General features: G+C 44.8%; 1 protein-coding gene across 22 annotated transcripts in view; it reads right to left on the bottom strand.

The window, feature by feature from the left end:
* Nucleotides 1–19,439, bottom strand: part of CELF2 (CUGBP Elav-like family member 2) — a 515,803-nt gene that overhangs the window by 30,679 nt on the left and 465,685 nt on the right. For 12 of the 22 annotated variants that reach the window (XM_033161689.1, XM_033161690.1, XM_033161694.1 and 9 more), the window contains 2 exons: nt 15,268–15,331; nt 4,893–5,027 (listed from right to left, as the gene is read on the bottom strand). In XM_033161689.1, coding sequence (XP_033017580.1) covers nt 4,893–5,027; nt 15,268–15,331 — 199 coding nt within the window. Of the gene's footprint in view, nt 1–4,892; nt 5,028–15,267; nt 15,332–15,447; nt 15,532–19,439 lie in introns of all 22 variants that reach the window. The other 10 variants (XM_033161679.1, XM_033161682.1, XM_033161683.1 and 7 more) reach the window with 1 other exon arrangement.

Below are 19,439 nucleotides of genomic sequence, written 5' to 3'. Positions count from 1 at the left end.
ACGCAGGACTGTTAAGGAGGGGAAGCTAAGGGGAGGGGGGAACCACAAAAACAGACTGAGGAATAAGCATGCTCAGGGGGCAAGAAATGTTGATGGACTGTTGGGAGTGGGCAAATGGAATGGCGGGGCTGGGATCCTAAATGGGGAGAACACAACACAACAACATGCTCTGATCATGAGCTTCCTTAGAGATTTCTGGCTAGCCACTCTAGGAAAAGGATTCGTGGGCTACATAGACCAGTGGTTGAATCCAGCACAGTTATTCCTATGTTCAGAAATACCCTATCACAGTGCACTGTTTTCAGTGCCGGAGCTCTTTCAGTCTCTAATTTTATAGCTGATGGACGACCGCTAACAACCTCAAGGCTTCTATATAAATTTACAATGACTCTCTAGGACCATTCTCCAGCCATTAAACACATTTCCAAAGCATTTCCAAGTTTTATAATGCTTAGTGCATGGCAGATTCATTAAAGTCAATGGAGCTGGTGCTTCTCTTGTATACAATTTTCACATTAAGGGAAAGAATGCTAACAGTAGCTTCTGAATTTCATAATGGCATAAGGATTTGGGAGTTGCTCTGAATGTATCAGAGGCTGTTACTATAAGTGAGACTTAATGAAAATAAGCACGTCTATTGTTTGCGGCCTGTGGCTTTGAGATGGTGCAAAAGGCTAAGACCGTTTGCCCACTTTTTAAAACAAAGAGCATGCCCATTTTTTTTAAAAAAAGCGATTTGCAAATCTTCAACAAGCAGATTGGACTGGTGTCACTCGTACACTAACAGACTTCTGGAACCAGGGGCAAATGTTAAGTGGTGGGTGGACTGCCCCTCAACGAAAGCTGGCCATATTATTACTGCTTCTGCGGTAATAATAATTGGACTAAACAAAATAAAATAAAAAATTCCTTCCAGTAGCACCTTAGAGACCAACTAAGTTTGTTCTGGGTATGAGCTTTCGTGTGCATGCACACTTCTTCAGATACACTGAAACGGAAGTCACCAGACCCTTAAATATAGTGAGGGAGTGGGGAGGGGTGTTACTCAGAAGGGTGGTGGGAATGGGTGCTACTGGAAGGAATTTTTTATTTTATTTTGTTTTGACTATGGCAGACCAACACGGCTACCTACCTGCAACTGGAATAATTGGACTGTTTTATGATGGCTTTAAAAGGGGATTAGACAAATTCATAAAGGATAAGGCTATCAGTGACTACTAGTTATGATAGCTATATGTAAACTCCTTGATCAGAGGCCACAGGCCTCTGAATACCGGTTGCTAGGAAACACATGCAAGAGAGTGTTTGTTGTGCTTATGTCCTGCTTATGCACTTCCCATTGGAATCTGTTGGGAAAAAGCCTGCTGAGGTCGATGGGTTTTTGGTATGGCAAAGTACTGTTCCTCTTACATTCTTATGACGATGATGGGTAAGGCGAGGACAGGGGTGTGGACATGATAGATATGGCGTGGCAAAAGTAGGCATGATACCCAGCTCCACCTCTCTTTCAGAAGGCGCTGAAGGTCCTGTGTGAGTGCCTGGAGGCGGCTGGAGGATGGATGGTGGCTAACGGATTGAGGTTGAATCCTGACAAGACAGAAGTACTGTTTTGGGGGGACAGGGGGTGGGCGAGTATGGAGGATTCCCTGGTCCTGAATGGTGTAACTGTGCCCCTGAAGGACCAGGTGCGCAGCCTGGGAGTCATTTTGGATTCACAGCTGTCCATGGAGGCGCAGGTCAATTCTGTGTCCAGGGCAGCTGTCTACCAGCTCCATCTGGTACGCAGGCTGAGACCCTACCTGCCCACGGACTGTCTCGCCAGAGTGGTGCATGCTCTGGTTATCTCCCGCTTGGACTACTGCAATGCGCTCTATGTGGGGCTACCTTTGAAGGTGACATGGAAACTACAAATAATCCAGAATGCGGCAACTAGACTGGTGACTGGGAGCGGCTGCCGAGACCACATAACACCAGTCTTGAAAGTCCTACACTGGCTTCCAGTACGTTTCTGAGCACAATTCAAAGTGTTGGTGCTGACCTTTAAAGCCCTAAACGGCCTCGGGTCAGTATACCTGAAGGAGAGTCTCCACCCCCATCGTTCAGCCCGGACACAGAGTTCTAGCGCCGAGGGCCTTTTGGCGGTTCCCTCACTGCGAGAAGGGAAGTTACAGGGAACCAGGCAGAGGGCCTTCTCGGTAGTGGCACCCGCCCTGTGGAACACCCTCCCATCAGGTGTCAAGGAAATAAGCAGCTATCCTATTTTTAAAAAAACATCTGAAGGCAGCCCTGTTTAGGGAAGTTTTTAATGACTCATGTTTTAATGTATTTTTAAGATTTTGTTGGAAGCTGCCCAGAGTGGCTGGGAAAACCCAGCCAGATGGGCGGGGTATTATTATTATTATTATTATTATTATTATTATTATTATTATTATTATGTAGGTGTTTCTCTGCCTCTCCCCTGTGTCATCCAGTGATGCTGCATGCTGGGGGATTGAGGACCAACAGTTGAACTGTGAAACCTACGTCCACATGATGTGGTGACCACTGCCATACTGTTCTACAACAACCCTGCAAGGTATGATGGATATCCCAAAGTCATCCAGCGAGTGGCTGATACTTGAAAGTAGGTTTCCCCACTCCAGCACACCGACTCTATCTAGCTGTTGCGAGACCTCTAGTATGAATCAATATGACAAAATTCTTTCCGTTTGCTTTCCCTTCTCTCTCCCCTAAAATTTCTTGTGCTTTCCTGCTTGCTTTACCCGAAACATCAACAACTGGTTTCATTCCCTGAGTACCATCATCCTCTCAGCAGTACGTAATAAATGTGCAGTACCAAACCAGGTCCAAAATAACCCCTTTTTTACATTTTCAACTTCACCGGACAACCACAAAATTATGAGATGCCAGCCAGGAAACGGCTACAGATCTAGGTGACAAGGCAAGGTAAGGAGAGTTTCGGAATCAGGCATTTGAAAACTGCAGATTCCAAGCCCTGCTGGCCACCAAGCGTTTGTCCAGCTCTGGAGGTGAGAGATAAGGAAGAAGGTTGTCAGCTGAATTGGAGGGAAGTGGCTAGAATGGATTTCCTACCAAAAAAACCCAACCTGAGTCAGAATCCTTTTGTCTCATCAGTGTGAAAGAACTACAGCAGCAGTGGCAGCAGATATTCACATGACCGGGGGGGGGGGGCAGAAGCATCGTGTGCAGCTGCTACAAATAATAAAATTTCACAACTGAGTTGGAACTGTGCACCATAGCAATAAGCTAGGACAGGAAGAGAACCAGCTGTAAATCATTGCAAACGCACCTCTTGCTCCAAGAAAAATATACTTCATGTGTTGGGTGGCCCCAAGAGCCTAGCTGAGGCTGTGGTGGAGCGGCCATTTTTATGTACCTGCACATCTATGAGGGCAACATTTACATGGTTAACCCAACTCACATGACAGCTGGCGTTTGAAAAGGGTTGTTGCCACCATGGGAACTAAGGTAGCTGGAAATATGTGAACCATGCATATGGTGCCTCCATACAATGGTTGCAAATATTCTGGTGGTGGTCAAACATTAACACATAGTACCTGTAAAACAAATACCCACATTATACCCCCCCCCATCACCCAATAAACAAATAAATAATACAGAATTAATATCTCTTAGGGATGAATTGCTAAATTTTGGTTTTTCTCAATATTCAATTTTTTTCTAATGTCCACTTCAATTCACATTTCTGCTGCGGTTTGCATTTTTTATATATAAACAAGTACTCAGAAGCTTGTCAGCATTTCAGTCCACAATTTATCCTAACACACACGCTTTTTTCACTTTTACCTGATATACACATTCTTGCAAGTGGTGTTCCTTAAAGACAATGCACTTTGTATGCTATTTCCACCAATATATGCAAACTGTACAGCTTTCTCTTGGAGACCTGCACTGCAAAAAGTGTGAATTTTGAAAAACAGCTGTGTTTCAGTTCATTTATGGACTTGAGAAGTGAAAATTAGGGAGGCTTCTCTCCCCATTCCTAATATTTTTAGAAGTCAATATTTGCTAAGTGCAAGGTATTCGTTATATATTGTGTGATGTCCTTATAATCTAGAACCGAGTCCTTTAAAACTCGACAACAGGGTTAACAACTGCTCTAAGAGCACTGGTCTGCAGTGACCTACTGGTCTGTTTAAGCACCAGACACCACAGAACCAAACTCCACTCTGCGAAATCCCTCGATAAATATTAGCCATTGCAGACAGCCCTAGCACAGATTTATGCCAAATTTCTTCTAAGCATTTGGTCCAACTTTAGCAACCACAACCTTGTTTCCCCTCCAAAGAAATCTTTTTCAGGGAGATGTATCAAGAAGGAAGGAAAACAAGAAAGCAGAAGGGCGGAAGAAGGCACATCAAAAACAAGCAAAAGGAGAGCATTGCAAAAGCAGTTCTAGCAAAAGAAAGACGTGGTTCCTTAAGAGACTGGGAATTGCGGGTCTGAACAAACAAGCAAAGCTCTGCTTGTTTACATTGGACATTTGCTTGCATTCTGAACCCTGCTCTGAAAATTTCAAGTATTGGCCAGGTTGCATTTCAGTCACTACTTGACTGGCAGAACAAAGCCATGTGTACACAGCACAAGAATAACATTTCACAAGTGGACTCATGCTTGAGAAAATGCTATCTGAAATTATATTTATGGTGGCATGTAAGCCTGAGAAAACCTTTTTTTAAAATTAAAAAACAACAACAACACCTGATCAAGCCTGTGGCACATTCACCAATCCGCATTCAATATGTGGCGGTGACATATTTTGACACCTGTCTCAGAGTTTCTGCAGAAATGGGAGCTAGAAAAAACCAGAGTGAACTCCCCCCCCTCCCAATACACACATTTGGTCATACCTGGACTCGTGAGTGCGCCAAGGGCACCAGTTGTTGTGGAGAGAGGATTTGCATTGGTGGTGGTAGCTGAGGTTTGGGCGGCGGCAGCTGCGGCTGCTAGAGTTGCCAAATTCTGTAGCTGTAAAGCATTCATTCCTGCAGAAAAGAACATAAAGGAACTGTAGCGGTGAGCTTGATTGCAAAATTCAAATCATTTTTGTTTTAAACGAACATAGCTGGGAGCTTCCACCCTACCCCGTTCTTGGATGGACAAAATAGGGCGACACCAACACTCCCTTTACCAATAATAAAAGGGACAGAAAAAGCAAAATTCTTCTCCACCTGTGAGTCCCATCATCACTGAGGATAAAGGTTCTGTATAGTTTTAAATGAGCTGGCCATTTGCTGTGCAGTATCTGGAAGGACAGATCCTGAAGTTGAGGCTCCAGTACTTTGGCCACCTCATGAGAAGAGAAGACACCCTGGAAAAGACCCTGATGTTGGGAAAGATGGAGGGCACAAGGAGAAGGAGACGACAGAGGACGAGGTGGTTGGACAGTGTTCTCAAAGCAACTATCATGAGTTTGGCCAAATTGTGAGAGGCAGTGAAGGATAGGCGTGCCTGGCGTGCTCTGGTCCATGGGGTCATGAAGAGTCGGACACGACTGAACGACTGAACAACAACAACATCTTTGCACATTTGTTTTTCCAGGCTATGATGCTTTTAATGGTTTTCTTCGTATTTGTTATGTTTGCACTTGTTTGTTGTTGCTAACCCACCAATAAAATATGTTTTTAAAACCCAAAATAGGTTACAAACGAACAGTTCTCCTCCCTGTAACCCACCTGTGACCAACCAACTCTCACTTGCTCCCCATAAGGTTCAACCATCTATGCTGAGCCATTGGACCATCTAACCTAGCTTTCTTTATGCTGCCTGGTGGGAGCATTCACAGTTCTGAGGGAGCGACATTTCTCAATCCTGCTAGCTGAGAGAGAGCAAGAATTCGACTTTAGTCCTGTCTCCCTAGCTGTGGCCCCTTCTTCCTGCTAACGCCACAGAAACAGCCAAATTTGGATGGTTCATAGTTGCCTGTCAAAGTGTGCATCAAATAACATAACACAGCCCTTTCAAAATGCCCAGTAAGCTTCATGATCCAGTTATGGCAAGGTTCCCATTTCTACATTTTCCCACTTGTAAAGATAAAATGAATTCGCTGCAGACTAAGTCAGAGCCTGCCCTGTCAGCAGGCCAATAGATCAGTATGGCACTATCTACAGCGACAGTTCTTGCCAAAGACAATTCTTGATGGGAGACTCCACTGGGAAACAGAATTATCAGGAACGTTCTGGTCACATATGTAGAAATGACTTGGGCACTGGGGGGAGCCAAAGACTTTCAGTGATATTTCGGCCAGGTTTCTTAAGCTGCTTAAGAAGTGGTAAACTTAATAATAACCTGCAGAAACAACAACGGCTAGAGGATGAAGACCTCGCGCTGCATTTTAAATAGTTGAGAAATAATTGGGGTGTGTGTGTGTGTGCGAGAGAGAGGGGGGGGTTCTTTACAGGCACAAAGATGATGCAAAATTATAAGAACCTGAGGGGGAAAAGTCCTGGGTGTTTTTAGGTGTGATGCTAGGAAGCAGATTGTGCGAAGAACTTGGCATCAGACAAGATGCAACCATCCTCAGTGGGACTTGGCATTAGTTCAGCATGAAGATCTAGCAGATGCTGCTATGGGCTTAATATAGTTGGAGGCATGAGAGCAGGATACTTAGAAAATCACTTTTCTCCGTCTGTGTCTGCCAATATGGTAAAATCTTCAACGGAAACCTTTCTTCAGGTACCTGCATTAGGACCGACTCTGGAGGTGCCGCAGTCATGGAATAATCTCCCAGGGTGGTTCCTAAGGAAGAAATCTTCTCTGATGTGTGCATGCCAGAATGAGTGAGGCTGTGATACATTGGCTGGATGATGCCTGTTTGTAGTTAAAATGTGAAACCCCACTCAATAATTGCATAGCCCCTTCTGCAACTAGGGATGGATGGAAACGCCAATTCTGATTTTCTCTGTTTCTCATTTTTCCATTCTTAAAATCAGTTCTCAACATTTCCTCAGCAATTAGCATTTTTAAAAATAAAATAATATAATGAATTTCTCCTAATTTTTGTCTAGAGATCTGGCCAATTTGGCAAAGTGCTTTCCACTAACATAACACATGTTATATGTTCTTGCCACCAACACATGCATTTTTGTGCACATTCTACCCTGCACACATCACCTGGCTGGATACTGAACTGAAGAACCTAAGAATAGCCTGCTGGATCAGGCCAACGGCTCATCTATTCCAGCCTCCTGTTCTCACAGTGGCCAACCAGATGCCTATGAGAAGCCTGCAAGCACGACCTGAGTGCATAAGCACTCTGTCCAACTGTGATTCCCAGAAACTGGTATTCAGAGGCATGGCGCCTTAGAAAGTGAAAGGAGAACACAGCCATCATGGTTAGTAGCCGCCAATAGCCTGGTCCTCCATGAATTTGCCTAACCCTCTTTTCAAGCCATCCAAGTTGGAGGCCACCAGGTGTGTTTTCCGTTCCTTTCTTTAAAGGGCAATCTCTAGTACTCCTGATTGTGGAGGAAAATGGAAAATGAAGATTGTGGAGAAGAAGAAGAAGAAGAAGAAGAAGAAGAAGAAGAAGAAGAAGAAGAAGAAGAAGAAGGGAAATAAAAACAGAAATGAAAGCAAAGGAACCTGCCTTATACAGAGCCAGACCGCTGGCCATCTAGCTCAGTATTATCTTCATGGTCTGACAGTGGCTCTCCAGGGTTCAGACGGGAGATTTTCTCAGCCCTGCCTGGAGATGCCAGGGATTGAATCTTGTACGCAAAGCCAAGTGCTCCTCCTCTGAGCTGCCGTACTTTTTCGTGTATAAGACGCCCCCATGTATAAGACTTTTGGGTGACTCCAAATAGAGAAAATGGGGGGAGATTGCCCAGAGTTGTTGAGCTTTTTTGGGGGGTGATTGCCCAGACTTGTTGAGCTTTTTTTGGGGGGGGGGGTTTGCCGAAAATCACTCACCCGCAGGAATGCAACAGCAAATTGCACTCACATTGGTGAAGGCACCAATTGTCTGCACAGTGCCCGAGAGCAGGCAGCAATCGCCCGCCCGATTGCCACAGCAGCCAATAGCCAACGGACCTTGCAGCACCCACCAATCACCCACAAAAAATGCCACGGACAATATCCTGCTTGCAGCGGCCACCAATCGCCCGCCCCACCTCTCCACTATCTGTGTACATAAGATGACACCAAGTTTTGGGCATAATATTTTATTAAAGTAACCTAGTCTTATACACTGAGGAATACGGTAATTTCTAAGGCAATGCAATGATTTCCCAGTCCTTGGAAGTGACTGCATTGTACTTTCGTGGGCCGCACTTGCTGCCCGTCTCGCATTCCTGAATCTGCACTTTTCACATTGCACCCCGGGTGCTTGGTTCCCCCTTCCCACCGCCTTTCCCTTACATCCCACAGCAGAGCCGGACAGAAAATAATGTGATCATTTTTCTTTCAAACCGTTGAACATTCCACAAACGCAGCGCTCTCTGAAGAAATGCAAATCACTTAAACTCTAAAGCACAGCCTGATAGACAGAGTGGCACAAACAAACCGCGCGCACCCCTTCTGCCTTCTGGGAATAAGCTGCTGGAAACTAAATAATTCTTAATCTTTATGATGCGAGAAAAACGTTGCGAATAAAAGTGGAATCTGACTCTGCGTTCGGTAATCTGTATATACCAGTAAGCTAACAAAACTTGTCCAATATTATGGACAGCAAGAATCCCAACTTTGATTTTGCAGCTTGGCAGATTAAAAATACAATTAAATTATGTTCATAACAGATGCACAATATGCCTGTTTGAAATGTAGTATTTTATTTTTTAAAAAAACCCAACAACAACATATTTATAAGGAAGAGGGGCCATGAAAATTTAATTTAATGTTCACCTTAGGTAATTTCATGTCTTATTGTTCAGAGCAATTACCATAAATCTACATATCAATAAGCACGAACAGATGTCAGTTGTTACAGCCGCTTGCCAATCAGGCCTGTTAAAAACTGGCAGATGGATGGCTGCAAAACCCTCTCATAAGGCCCATTAGCACATTCACAGGAAAGCCATGTAGCACCACTGCATAGTCACTCATGTAGGCCGGTTAAAACACAAGCACAATCGGAAACCTGCAGGGCAATATGCGACCACCCAACTCAAGAACCTAGCCCAGGCATGTCCAAAGTCCGGCCCGGGGACCTACAGTAATCCGGCCCAATGGAAAGTTTCATCCGGCTCCACAGGCAGGTCCGTTTATGGTTGTTGCATTCACATGCTACGGATAGCATACCCGCCCGCCGACTGTTGCATGCCGGCGTCCGTTGTCCGGCTCTAGGACCCTGTTAGCGGTGGACTGTTGCTGTTGTCCGGCTACTGCTCTGCTCACGCAGGCACCTATCTCTGTATCCATGACACTGAGCGGCTCGCTTAGACGCCCTGTTCTTTATCCGTCCCTCTGATTGTTCTGCGTTCTGCTCTCTCTTCCGCCCGCCATTAGGTTCTCGCTGCGGCCCTCTGTTAATGTCCCACTCCCGTCCACCGTTCTGCTTGCTCTCTGTTCTGCCTGTTCAACAATTCCAATCCTAAAAAAGCTCAACAACCAACAACTTCAATCCTAAAAAAGCTCAATAAAATGGTTGGTCCTCTTTCATGTTCACTTCATCAAATCTGGCCCTCTTTGAAAAAAGTTTGGACACTCCGACCTAGCCCTGAAAGCAGAGATTGGCCACTGGCTGGTAGTTACTTAAGATTTTCCAAATCCAGGGGGAACTTCTCGAGGAGTAGTTTTAGCCTCCCTCAAGCAGGCAGGGACCACCACCTCTTGCAGGAAGGCATTAATCACCTCACTGCTAGTGTTTAGCATCTAATAGGGGCAAGGGTCCAGAGCGCAAGTGGTAGCCCTGAGTGATCCAAGCACCTTGTCCACATCCTTGAACCTTACGAACTGAAACTCATTCAACACAACAGGATCAAACAGGGTTCTGGACACCCTCTGAGTGTCCAGATTCTGCTGTAACAGCAGAGTCAGGATCCCGGGGGATGCAAGCGATTTTATCCTCAAAATGCTTTGCAAATAAGTCACAGCGAACTGCTGTCAGTTCTGCCACCTCTTTTGGGCCAGACTCCATTCAGGGAGACTTCTTGCCCCGTTTTAAGCCACAAATCACTATTTCCTTAGTGATGATGACTATCAGGCACAATTGACCAGCCACTGGCTGTGGTAGCATTTAGTCTAACCACAGACCATTTCTCAGGTCGCTTTCATGATATCTTAATTCTACCCTACTTTCATTATTATTTAAAGGGAGAGAAAGGAAACAATCAATACTGCATCAATTCCCCTCCCCACCGCAAAAAACAGACCTGTTGCTTTTATAGTCTTTCTTCTTTCAGAGAATAATGTAGGCATTCACACAAACTGGGCAAAACAGCCGAAACAATACTATAAGCGCAATATTACGTACTTTGGCAGGACAATCCTTTCGTTTCCTTAGAAAACTTTTCTTAACAACACAGCCAAAGACACAGAGTTAGGATTGCCTCTGGGCATACACAAGTGTCTAGGAGTTTGTTTTCAGTACCAGAACTGAGCTCACACAAAAATCCACTCCTGGTTACCCCGAAATGTTCACCATTTCAGCCTAATTTAAGTGGGAAGATTCATTTTGTTGTTGCTATTGCTGAACAACTGGGAACCAGAAAGCCTTGCCAATCTACTACTAAACACCGCCCAGAGATCTAATCCACTTTGTGCACATCATTTCCTGAACCAGCGTTTCCTTTTATTTGTCCCTTTAAGGAAGGCATAGAGGGAGGGCGGCGGCGGAAGAAGAAATGATCAGCAGAACTGGAAGACAATAATATTTCAAAATGAAACAGAAAAGGGGCTCCATATTGCAAGTTGGTGTTGAGGATGTTTGAAAAAGTTGAAGTCTATGTCGAGAGACCACTGGTAGCAAACTGGCAGTAAAATGTGGGTATGGGAAGAACCAGTCTCAAGCTGTTCCAACAATGGGACATAATTCTGGCGACACAGTATGGCTGTACTTGTATTAGACAGGAAAATCTCCAGCACTGTTTCCCTCTTCCGTCGCTCCATTCTTCATTCATTCTACAGGGCTAACCAAAGCCGAACATTACCGGCAGCCTTTAAAGCTCAAAGCCAGTTCCAAAAAACGCCAACTGTGAAAATGTTGTTTATCGTATTAAGATATATTTTTGATGACGGGGGAGAAAAAAAAAACCTGTGCTAGATTATGAGTGTAACATAATAGAAGCCGCAAGTGCTTGCCAACGGATCTGAGCCAGAGAAAATAACTCAGAGATATTGTCATCTGTGGGCCAATTTATATTGTCAGACAGCGGATTCTGCATTAGTCTCTGGTGCCAGTGCAATAATGGCATATTGTAAGGATGAAGCACACAGTGCCAATGGGGAGCAGCGCATCTCTTTTTCATAGGCGTGCTTCAAGATCCATTCAAAAGCAAAGCATTAATAAAAGAGGAAAAGAGGAGGAGGAGGAGGAGGAGGAGGAGGAGGAGGAGGAGGAGAAAAGGGAGGAACCGCGGATAGCTTAAGCCCTTTCCTGCGTTGCGAGGCTGGAGGAAAGCGCCACCGATTTGCCAATTTAGTCAGAGCATAATTAAAAAATAAACTACCACGCCAATTTGATGGCAATGGGGCTAAGGGAGGGGTTTGTGGTTTTATGAGGAATGTTACACAAACCATAGGCAAATAGGCGTTCAGTACTTTTGCATGGCAGGTGTAATGCGCATCTGTGCTCATTTGTGCGTGCTTATGACACAATCCTCTCACACCACGTTAAGTTAGGGGACCAGCATGGTAGGTGACCCAGCTGGAACGACCTTTTATTAATCACTACACATTGGTTTACTACCAGCACACAGCTCATTACCGAGCAGCCATCCGCCTAAATGCCTTTCAAGCTATCCTTTGTCTTTCTTGCTTTCCAGTTACTTTCTTTTGCTTATTCCCTTCTTCCCCTCCCCGGTCCTGAACCAAACGATTATCTGCTTTAAAATAAAAACAAAACAAAACTATACCCTGCTTTGTAATGTTGCAGGGTACTTCTTCCTGAAATTCAAAAGGTCTCTAGTTAGTTTCCAGTGGCTATAAATGGGCACCAGGGCACATGTTATCCAAAGGTAGGTTCTGTAATTTCAGATGCCCTTAAGAATGTCACGCCGTTCTTATACCTGTTTCTTATTATCGAAGTCGCCCGAGACTATCATGAACCTGATTGCACAGAACTCGCAAACACTTCTCACCGGAGATGAGAAAAGAATTCTCTCTGTTGGAATATGCATTAAGAGCTACTAAACAAGAGCAAGGATGAGCAGGTCTCCAACCACTAAACAAACTGTTAGCATGGGCGAGTGGCCAAGAAAAGGAAAACGGGGGCTATTTCACACTCTTCCTTCTTTTTTAGACATACTAATATATGTACACTTTAAAGATACTTCAAAGCTTATACTTAAAATGTGAAGTGTGAATGCAACAAACATGGATTTGTGTGTGTGTGTGTGTGTGTGTGTGTGTGTGAATTCTGTCATATGCGGGTTTGCCAGGGCCCCATTTTGTAAAAGTGTCAGAGTGCCTGCTTCTTTTGCAAATACTACCCTTGAACTAAGGCCGCAAACTTAAACACAACCACTAGGAATTAATTTGCAAATGAACTCCGTTCTCTGAGTAAGCATGCCTGGAACTGAGCTTTAAGAAGCCTCACCCTGTAATCCCAACATTAAAGCTGGTTGTGATTACTATTAAGCATGGGTAGGCAAACTAAGGCCCGGGGGCCGGATCCGGCCCAATTGCCTTCTAAATCCGGCCCACGGATGGTCCAGGAATCAGCGTGTTTTTACATGAGTAGAATGTGCCCTTTTCTTTAAAATGCATCTCTGGGTTATTTGTGGGGCATAGGAATTCGTTCATTCCCCCCCCCCTTCTTCAAAATATAGTCCGCCCCCCCCAAGGTCTGAGGGACAGTGGACTGTCCCCCTGCTGAAAAAGTTTGCTGACCCCTGCCCTTAAGGCATTGTCTTCATAGGTTATGGGGCTAAGATTCCTGGCTAAGATTCAGCCGCTAGCAGACCGCATGCACAGGTAGAAATAATAATAATAATAATAATAATAATAATAATAATAATAATTTTATTATTTATACCCCACCCATCTCCCTGGGTTTCCCCAGCCACTCTGGGCGGCTTACAACACATATAAAAGTTGCCCATTGAATGCAATTCTCCAAAAAGTTTCCTACAATATTGATCTTCTGATAGACGCCCTCCTTTCTTTTCACCCCCACTGTGCTCTCATGAGGTGGATGCAGCCACCATCTTCCACAATCTGTCGGTGCTGAGTCAGTAGGATGGATCTCAAGATAGGTGGCCCCCATTACAAAGCCATTGAAGTACAGAAACACAGAATTGTAGAGTTGGAAGGATCTCCTAGGGCAGGCATGTTCAACTCCCAAGAGACTGCGATCTATTCCCACTATAAAAAAAACTGACCAAAGTTGTTGAGGTTTTTTGGGGAGCCCTTTTTTTTTGGGGGGGGAGGAAGATCCAAAATTGTTGAGATTTTCTTGGGGAGGTTTCATGATCAACCCGGGATGCCCCGCGATCGACCGATAGATCGCGATCGACCCGTTGGACATGCCTGCCCATGGGTCATCCAGCCCAAACCCCTGCAATGAAGGAATCATTTTGCGCAACATGGGGCTCGAACTCACAACCTTGAGATTAAGAGTCTCATGCTCTACTGCAGGCATAGGCAAACTCGTCCCTTCAGATGTTTTGGGACTACAACTCCCATCACCCCTAGTTAACAGGACCAGTGGTCAGGGGTGATGGGAGTTGTAGTCCCAAAACATCTGGAGGGCCGAGTTTGCCTACGCCTGCTCTACTGGCTGAGCTGAGATGTCATTATGGATAGTGACTTAGATGGTTTTTCAAGGTGGATGGGGAGGCTGAGGAATTCTATGGAGGAGGACAGGACTATCAATGTCTATTACACAGGATGACAGTGACACTACCAGGTTTGAGGGAACCTGGGCAAAGTGTTTTGCGGAGGGGAGGGGCACAACCTTGCATCAGTTTCTCACACCCCCATCCTTCCCTGGTTGTTTTCCCAATCCCGTTTACTATCCAGGCAGTGGGAAGGTAAAGAAGAGTCCCTTTTTCTTTCACAAGGGGAAGAATTAAAAGTGATCTGTTTGTTTCCTTCCTGCTACCTGGACAACTGCAACCAGTGTGCTCCCCCAAAACTCTTAAGAACTGCTGAAAATAGATTAGAAAAGTGCCCCTTTGGGACAATCCATACCTCATCTTAACGTGGATTGCCTTCGTTAATCCCCCCTCACCCACGCGGCATTATCCTCCAACTGAAGCTGTCCAACACTTTCTCCTCTCTAGAGATTCAGAGATTTCCCCATATGCCATTGATTTCTCCCCCCTACTTGGATTTTCAGAGCACAGGGAAACCGTGGGACAAGCAATGGTTGGAGGGCAGTGCTGCATGGATGAAGTGGAATGTAAGAGCCCTATCCCAGCAAAGCTCTCTTTAACATCGCTTGCTAAGATACAACTCTGGAAACAAAAGGCAACTGGCTGCAGAACATAAACAGGAGGAGACATAGGCATCTCTTGCACACCTTGAAGCATCAAGCCATATGCTAAGGTGCTTCCATACAGATGCTTAATATTGGAAATGGGTCACAGAGAAGTAACCGACAATAGCTTTCTGTTTTTGTTTTAAGGTTTTATTGCGGAAAGCAGGGGTGCCCAAACTTTTTTTCAAAGAGGGCCAGATTTGATGAAATGAACATGCGTGAGGGCCGACCAAAGTTTTTCAGGACTGAAATTGTTCAGCTTTTTTTATTTATTTACAATTTAACCCCAAAGTTCTTGAGGGTTTTACCCCAGGACATATACTGCCACGTGGGCTGGATTAAATCAACCGGCGGGCTGGATTAGGCCCCTGAAACGGACTTTGGACATGCCTGGTGGAAAGAGTAAGTTTGGGTGAAATGTTGGTGGCGGGGGTAGCATTTTGATGCTAATGATACTCTCGAACACTGCAAAAAAAATTTTTTTTGCAGGTGTGAGCAGCACCTGTGCAACAATAAACACCCACGTGAAAGGTCTCTTAAGTGGCTGTATATTCTTAAGACCCCGTGGGGACAGATCTTAAACGACAAAGAAGCAACATGAAAGGGGGGGGAGGGAGAAATGGATTAACCAGAAATCTGCAACTCACCAGCCATTTGTTGAATGCCGCTGAAGGCACCCAAGTTACTGGAGGAAGTTGCTTGCTGCAGAAGCTGCAAATTAACAACAACAACAACAACATTAATGAGGTTAATAACGCAACAAGTTAAAGATTAAAACAAAATTATCTGAATCAAATTAAATTTGGGATACTTATAGTTTCCTTTACATTTATACAGTCTCTTGCTTCTGCCTGGTGTTGAAATGAAGGTCCCCAGAGTCGATGCTGTAAATCCATATTAATGTCTAATCTCTATTAAGAAACACACAGACACTGGGGAAACTCAATAACATTGCTGCTTTAAAACAATTAATCAATTTACTCTTTTTAACAGCCAGGTGTTAAATCTATTTCAGCCCGACGTAGCGTGACTAATCATTGCCCTCTGCAGTCTAGCAGTTACCATAACTCATCTCCGTCAATCACAGTCTATTTTTCCACCTCCCCACTTAAAACAGAGGCTTATCGCGTTGGCATCGTTTGTGGTGTATGTTCAGGTGAGAGTGCACAACTCTGCTTCATCCAGCATGCCCGAGGGGAAATGCTAAGTCAAAGGGCCCGAGGACCCTGTGCTGAATAGTGTTTTGGGCACCCCTGAAATTAAGGAGCCCCTTTTTCTCCCGGAACTGCATTTGCTCAGGCAAGCCAAAGAAGCAACACAGAGCGCTAAGCGCACACATACATGCTTACTACCTGACGAATGCGACATCAGGTGGTGACCTGCATGTGTGAATGGCCCACCAGAGACATGACACCACAAGCAGAACATTTACGGTGAAGCTTTTTCAATGGAGACAATTCACATATACAAGTCGTTCAGTATACAGACATCAAGTGTACAGATACTCAGGCATGTGCAGACCAGCGACAGATATGCACAGATCCAGACATTCTTGCCCTGCGATTCCCCACTGCATATTATGCTCTGCTTGGCTGTGTTTGTTTTTAAATCCCGACCTTCCCTCCCAGGGTATTCTACTCATCATTTTCAGCTCAACCCGTCCCAAAAGGGATATAGGTACTGCTCATGTTACGCACAAAAGAGTCATACAAAGTGAGGTGAGGCAATATCTTTCACAGGGCCATTGAATCATAGAATTGTAGAACTGGAAGGGACACCATGGGTCATCTAGTCCAACCCCCCGCAGTGCATTCCATAGTTTGGAATGTTAAGCTATATACAAGCTCCATTCATGCCTTCTTCACGCACACAGCATTTTCCTGTTGACTGTGGAGCTGGGACAAGCTTTAGGCCCCCCTACATTGCAGCTGCGTTCAGAATTAATTGCACGTGGATGTTTGCAGAGAAATCCCCACGATTAAGCAAGCACCTACGTGGGTATAGAGGCTCTGTGTGACTGTGACGACTGCACAATCGTGGAGAGCTGTTCATGTGAGCAGGTGCACAGGTAGAGGGCTTCCTCTGCAGAAAATCAAGTGCAGCATGCAATTGTTGCAGAAAGTAGCTGTGACATTACGGGGGGTTGGAAGTGCAACCTTGCTCCGCTGTCACCATGGAAATGCAGCGCATCTGAGTAATGTGTGAATTGGGCTGCTGCCTTTCAAGGTAAGCAAAATTCTTCATCAGGAAGCCGCCTCCTCAGACAACGAAAAGACGGTCCCCTACAAAGATATTGCTGACCCATTTTGCACCGTTTTCTACTGGAGCTGCGACTGTCTGTATCAACATAATAAAGGAACCTGGGGGGGAAAGGAGGATTTTAAAGGAATTCAGCACAAGACCAAACCGTTCTGAGAGGGTCTGTGGGCTTAAGTCACACAGAGCTATGTGTATTCCCTGCTTGCATTTCCTTTAAAAAAAACAAAACCAAATTCAAGTTTCTAGTCCTTACTACTGTGAGAATAGGTTTAAAATGGTTTGGATCCATCCACTCAGTTAGTTGAACTCGGCTCCTATCAAAACCTGTGGGACCAACTTATCTCACCGATTTCACTTTGAACTAAGACTGACTAACATAGACTGGATCCAACGCAATATTTGGATAATGCAAAGCTGAGAAGCTAGGGGGATGGAGGAAGGGTGGCTGAGCAGATCTCCAGTGGTTAGGAGTGGGAGGTCCAATATAGGCTTTTTGTGTCTCCCAACACCTGAGAATAAGTTGTGCAAAATGAAGAATGAATGTGAATCTGAATATTGTATTCAGCTCCTCTTGGCATAGTTTACCGTACACAGTGTAGAAATGTGGTTTCTATAACATCCTGGTTGATCCTGTCCTGTCCTGTTGTACTCTGAGGACTCCTTCCCAACACTCCAAATCATGGCTTGGATGATGGGAAGGAAATGTTGTATCTGAACCATGTGCACAAAGGAATCACTTCATCAGTTCATATCCAATTATTTAATATAAAGTTTATATGTTAAATGAATGCATATGCAGTACTATGATGTAATGCATACTGCTCAACCATCCTGATTTAAACTGGACACCCTGGACACTTCTGAATGGATCTCAGAATGTCCAATTTTTTGGTCCGGTATTCTGGTGTGGGTCAGCTGGGGAAGGCCTGGGTGCTTGCCTTCTGATTCTTCGCTACAAATTCCTTCTCTCCTCAGCTGTTTTTCACTTAGCTAGGTTTGGAGTCTAGATGGTGAAGAATAAATCCACAACAATCTGGAAGGGATCAGCTCCTCTTGCAAGTAGCAGCATAATCCAGAAGACGATAGGAAGCTTCCTTAAACCTGAGTCAGACCACTGGGCCCATCTAGTCCACAATGACTACTGGCAGATTTCCAAGATTTCAGATGGGACATTTCCTGAACCTGGGGTGTTCTCTGTGTAAAGTGCTTTCTTCTTTGCCCCTGAGCTCTGCATAGAATTCTAGAGCTGGAAGGGACCCCGAGAGGCATCTAGTCCACCCCCTGCAATGCAGGACTCTTTAGCCCAATGTGGGGCTGGAACCCCTGACCCTGAGAGCCTCATGCTCTACTGACTGAGCTATCCCGTGTCTATTCAGAAGTAAGCCCCACCAAATACAGTGGGCTCACTCCTAAGTAAGTAAGCCCAAGTGCCTTTCTTCCTCCTGCATTAACATTTCTGTCATGGGACAGACCCCTGGTCCATTCATCCAGGTACTGCCTAGTATGAGTGATGCTGGTTCTCTACTCTAGAGTCTTAAGCATGAGTAGGCAAACTAAGGCCCGGGGGCCAGATCCGGCCCAATCGCCTTCTAAATCCAGCCCGTGGACGGTCTGGGAATCAGAATGTTTTTACATGAGTAGACTGTGTCCTTTTATTTAAAGTGCATCTCTGGGTTATTTGTGGGGTATAGGAATTCATTCATTATTATCTCTCCCCCCCCAAATATAGTCCAGCCCCCCACAAGGTCTGAGGGACACTGGACCAGCCCCCTGCTGAAAAAGTTTGCTGACCCCTGGTCTTAAGCAAAGGTATTTTCCAGACCTGCTACCTGTGATCCAATTAAACCCAGATGTCAGGGATCAAACCTTCCGCATTTGAGATTTTGCTATTTTGGAGAACCCCTTTGCAGCTAATATTAGGCTGTTGTTTTCATGCACACACAGACCCATTCAAGTGCATGCAACGGAAACATGGGCAGGAATTCTGTGTGCAAGAGATAAATAAATACCCCTGCCCTGCTCAGACTGGACAGGCAAAGGAAGAGTGGTAGCTTTTCTTAAACCTTCTGCAGTTTTGGCAAAAAGTTCCAAAATGTGAACACATTTTGCACATTAAATTTTTTAAAAACTGATTTTAAAATTTGTGATGCATGCATGTTTTGAAGCATGTGTACAAGTGCAAGACATTTAGGATGGCTAAATCCCCACTGCTAAAATAAGGAGTCTGCAGCCCACTGAGGGGCAAATTTCCTCCTTCAAATGCATCACGGTGAACACTTTTATCTAAATGCACCCATCATTTCATATCTCTGCATTACAGAAAGCGAGCAATCTCCCTCCAACCGTTTTTCAAATAAATTTGTCTTTTACATTTTCCTTACAAAGGGCAAATAAAGTTTTGACCATCAACTTGCTCACCTTCTGCCATGCAAAGGATACCTTGTGGAGTGAAACAAACATACCGGTAATTTACAGTGACATCTGATACATGTCTACTCAATAGTAAGCTTCATTGAGTTTAGTGAGACTTGTTTCTCAGTAAATATACAGAGAAACTACA

This window comes from Lacerta agilis, chromosome 10 (genome assembly GCF_009819535.1).
Source record: "Lacerta agilis isolate rLacAgi1 chromosome 10, rLacAgi1.pri, whole genome shotgun sequence".
NCBI lineage: Eukaryota > Metazoa > Chordata > Lepidosauria > Squamata > Lacertidae > Lacerta > Lacerta agilis.
This window is presented reverse-complemented; position numbering and strand designations above follow the sequence as displayed.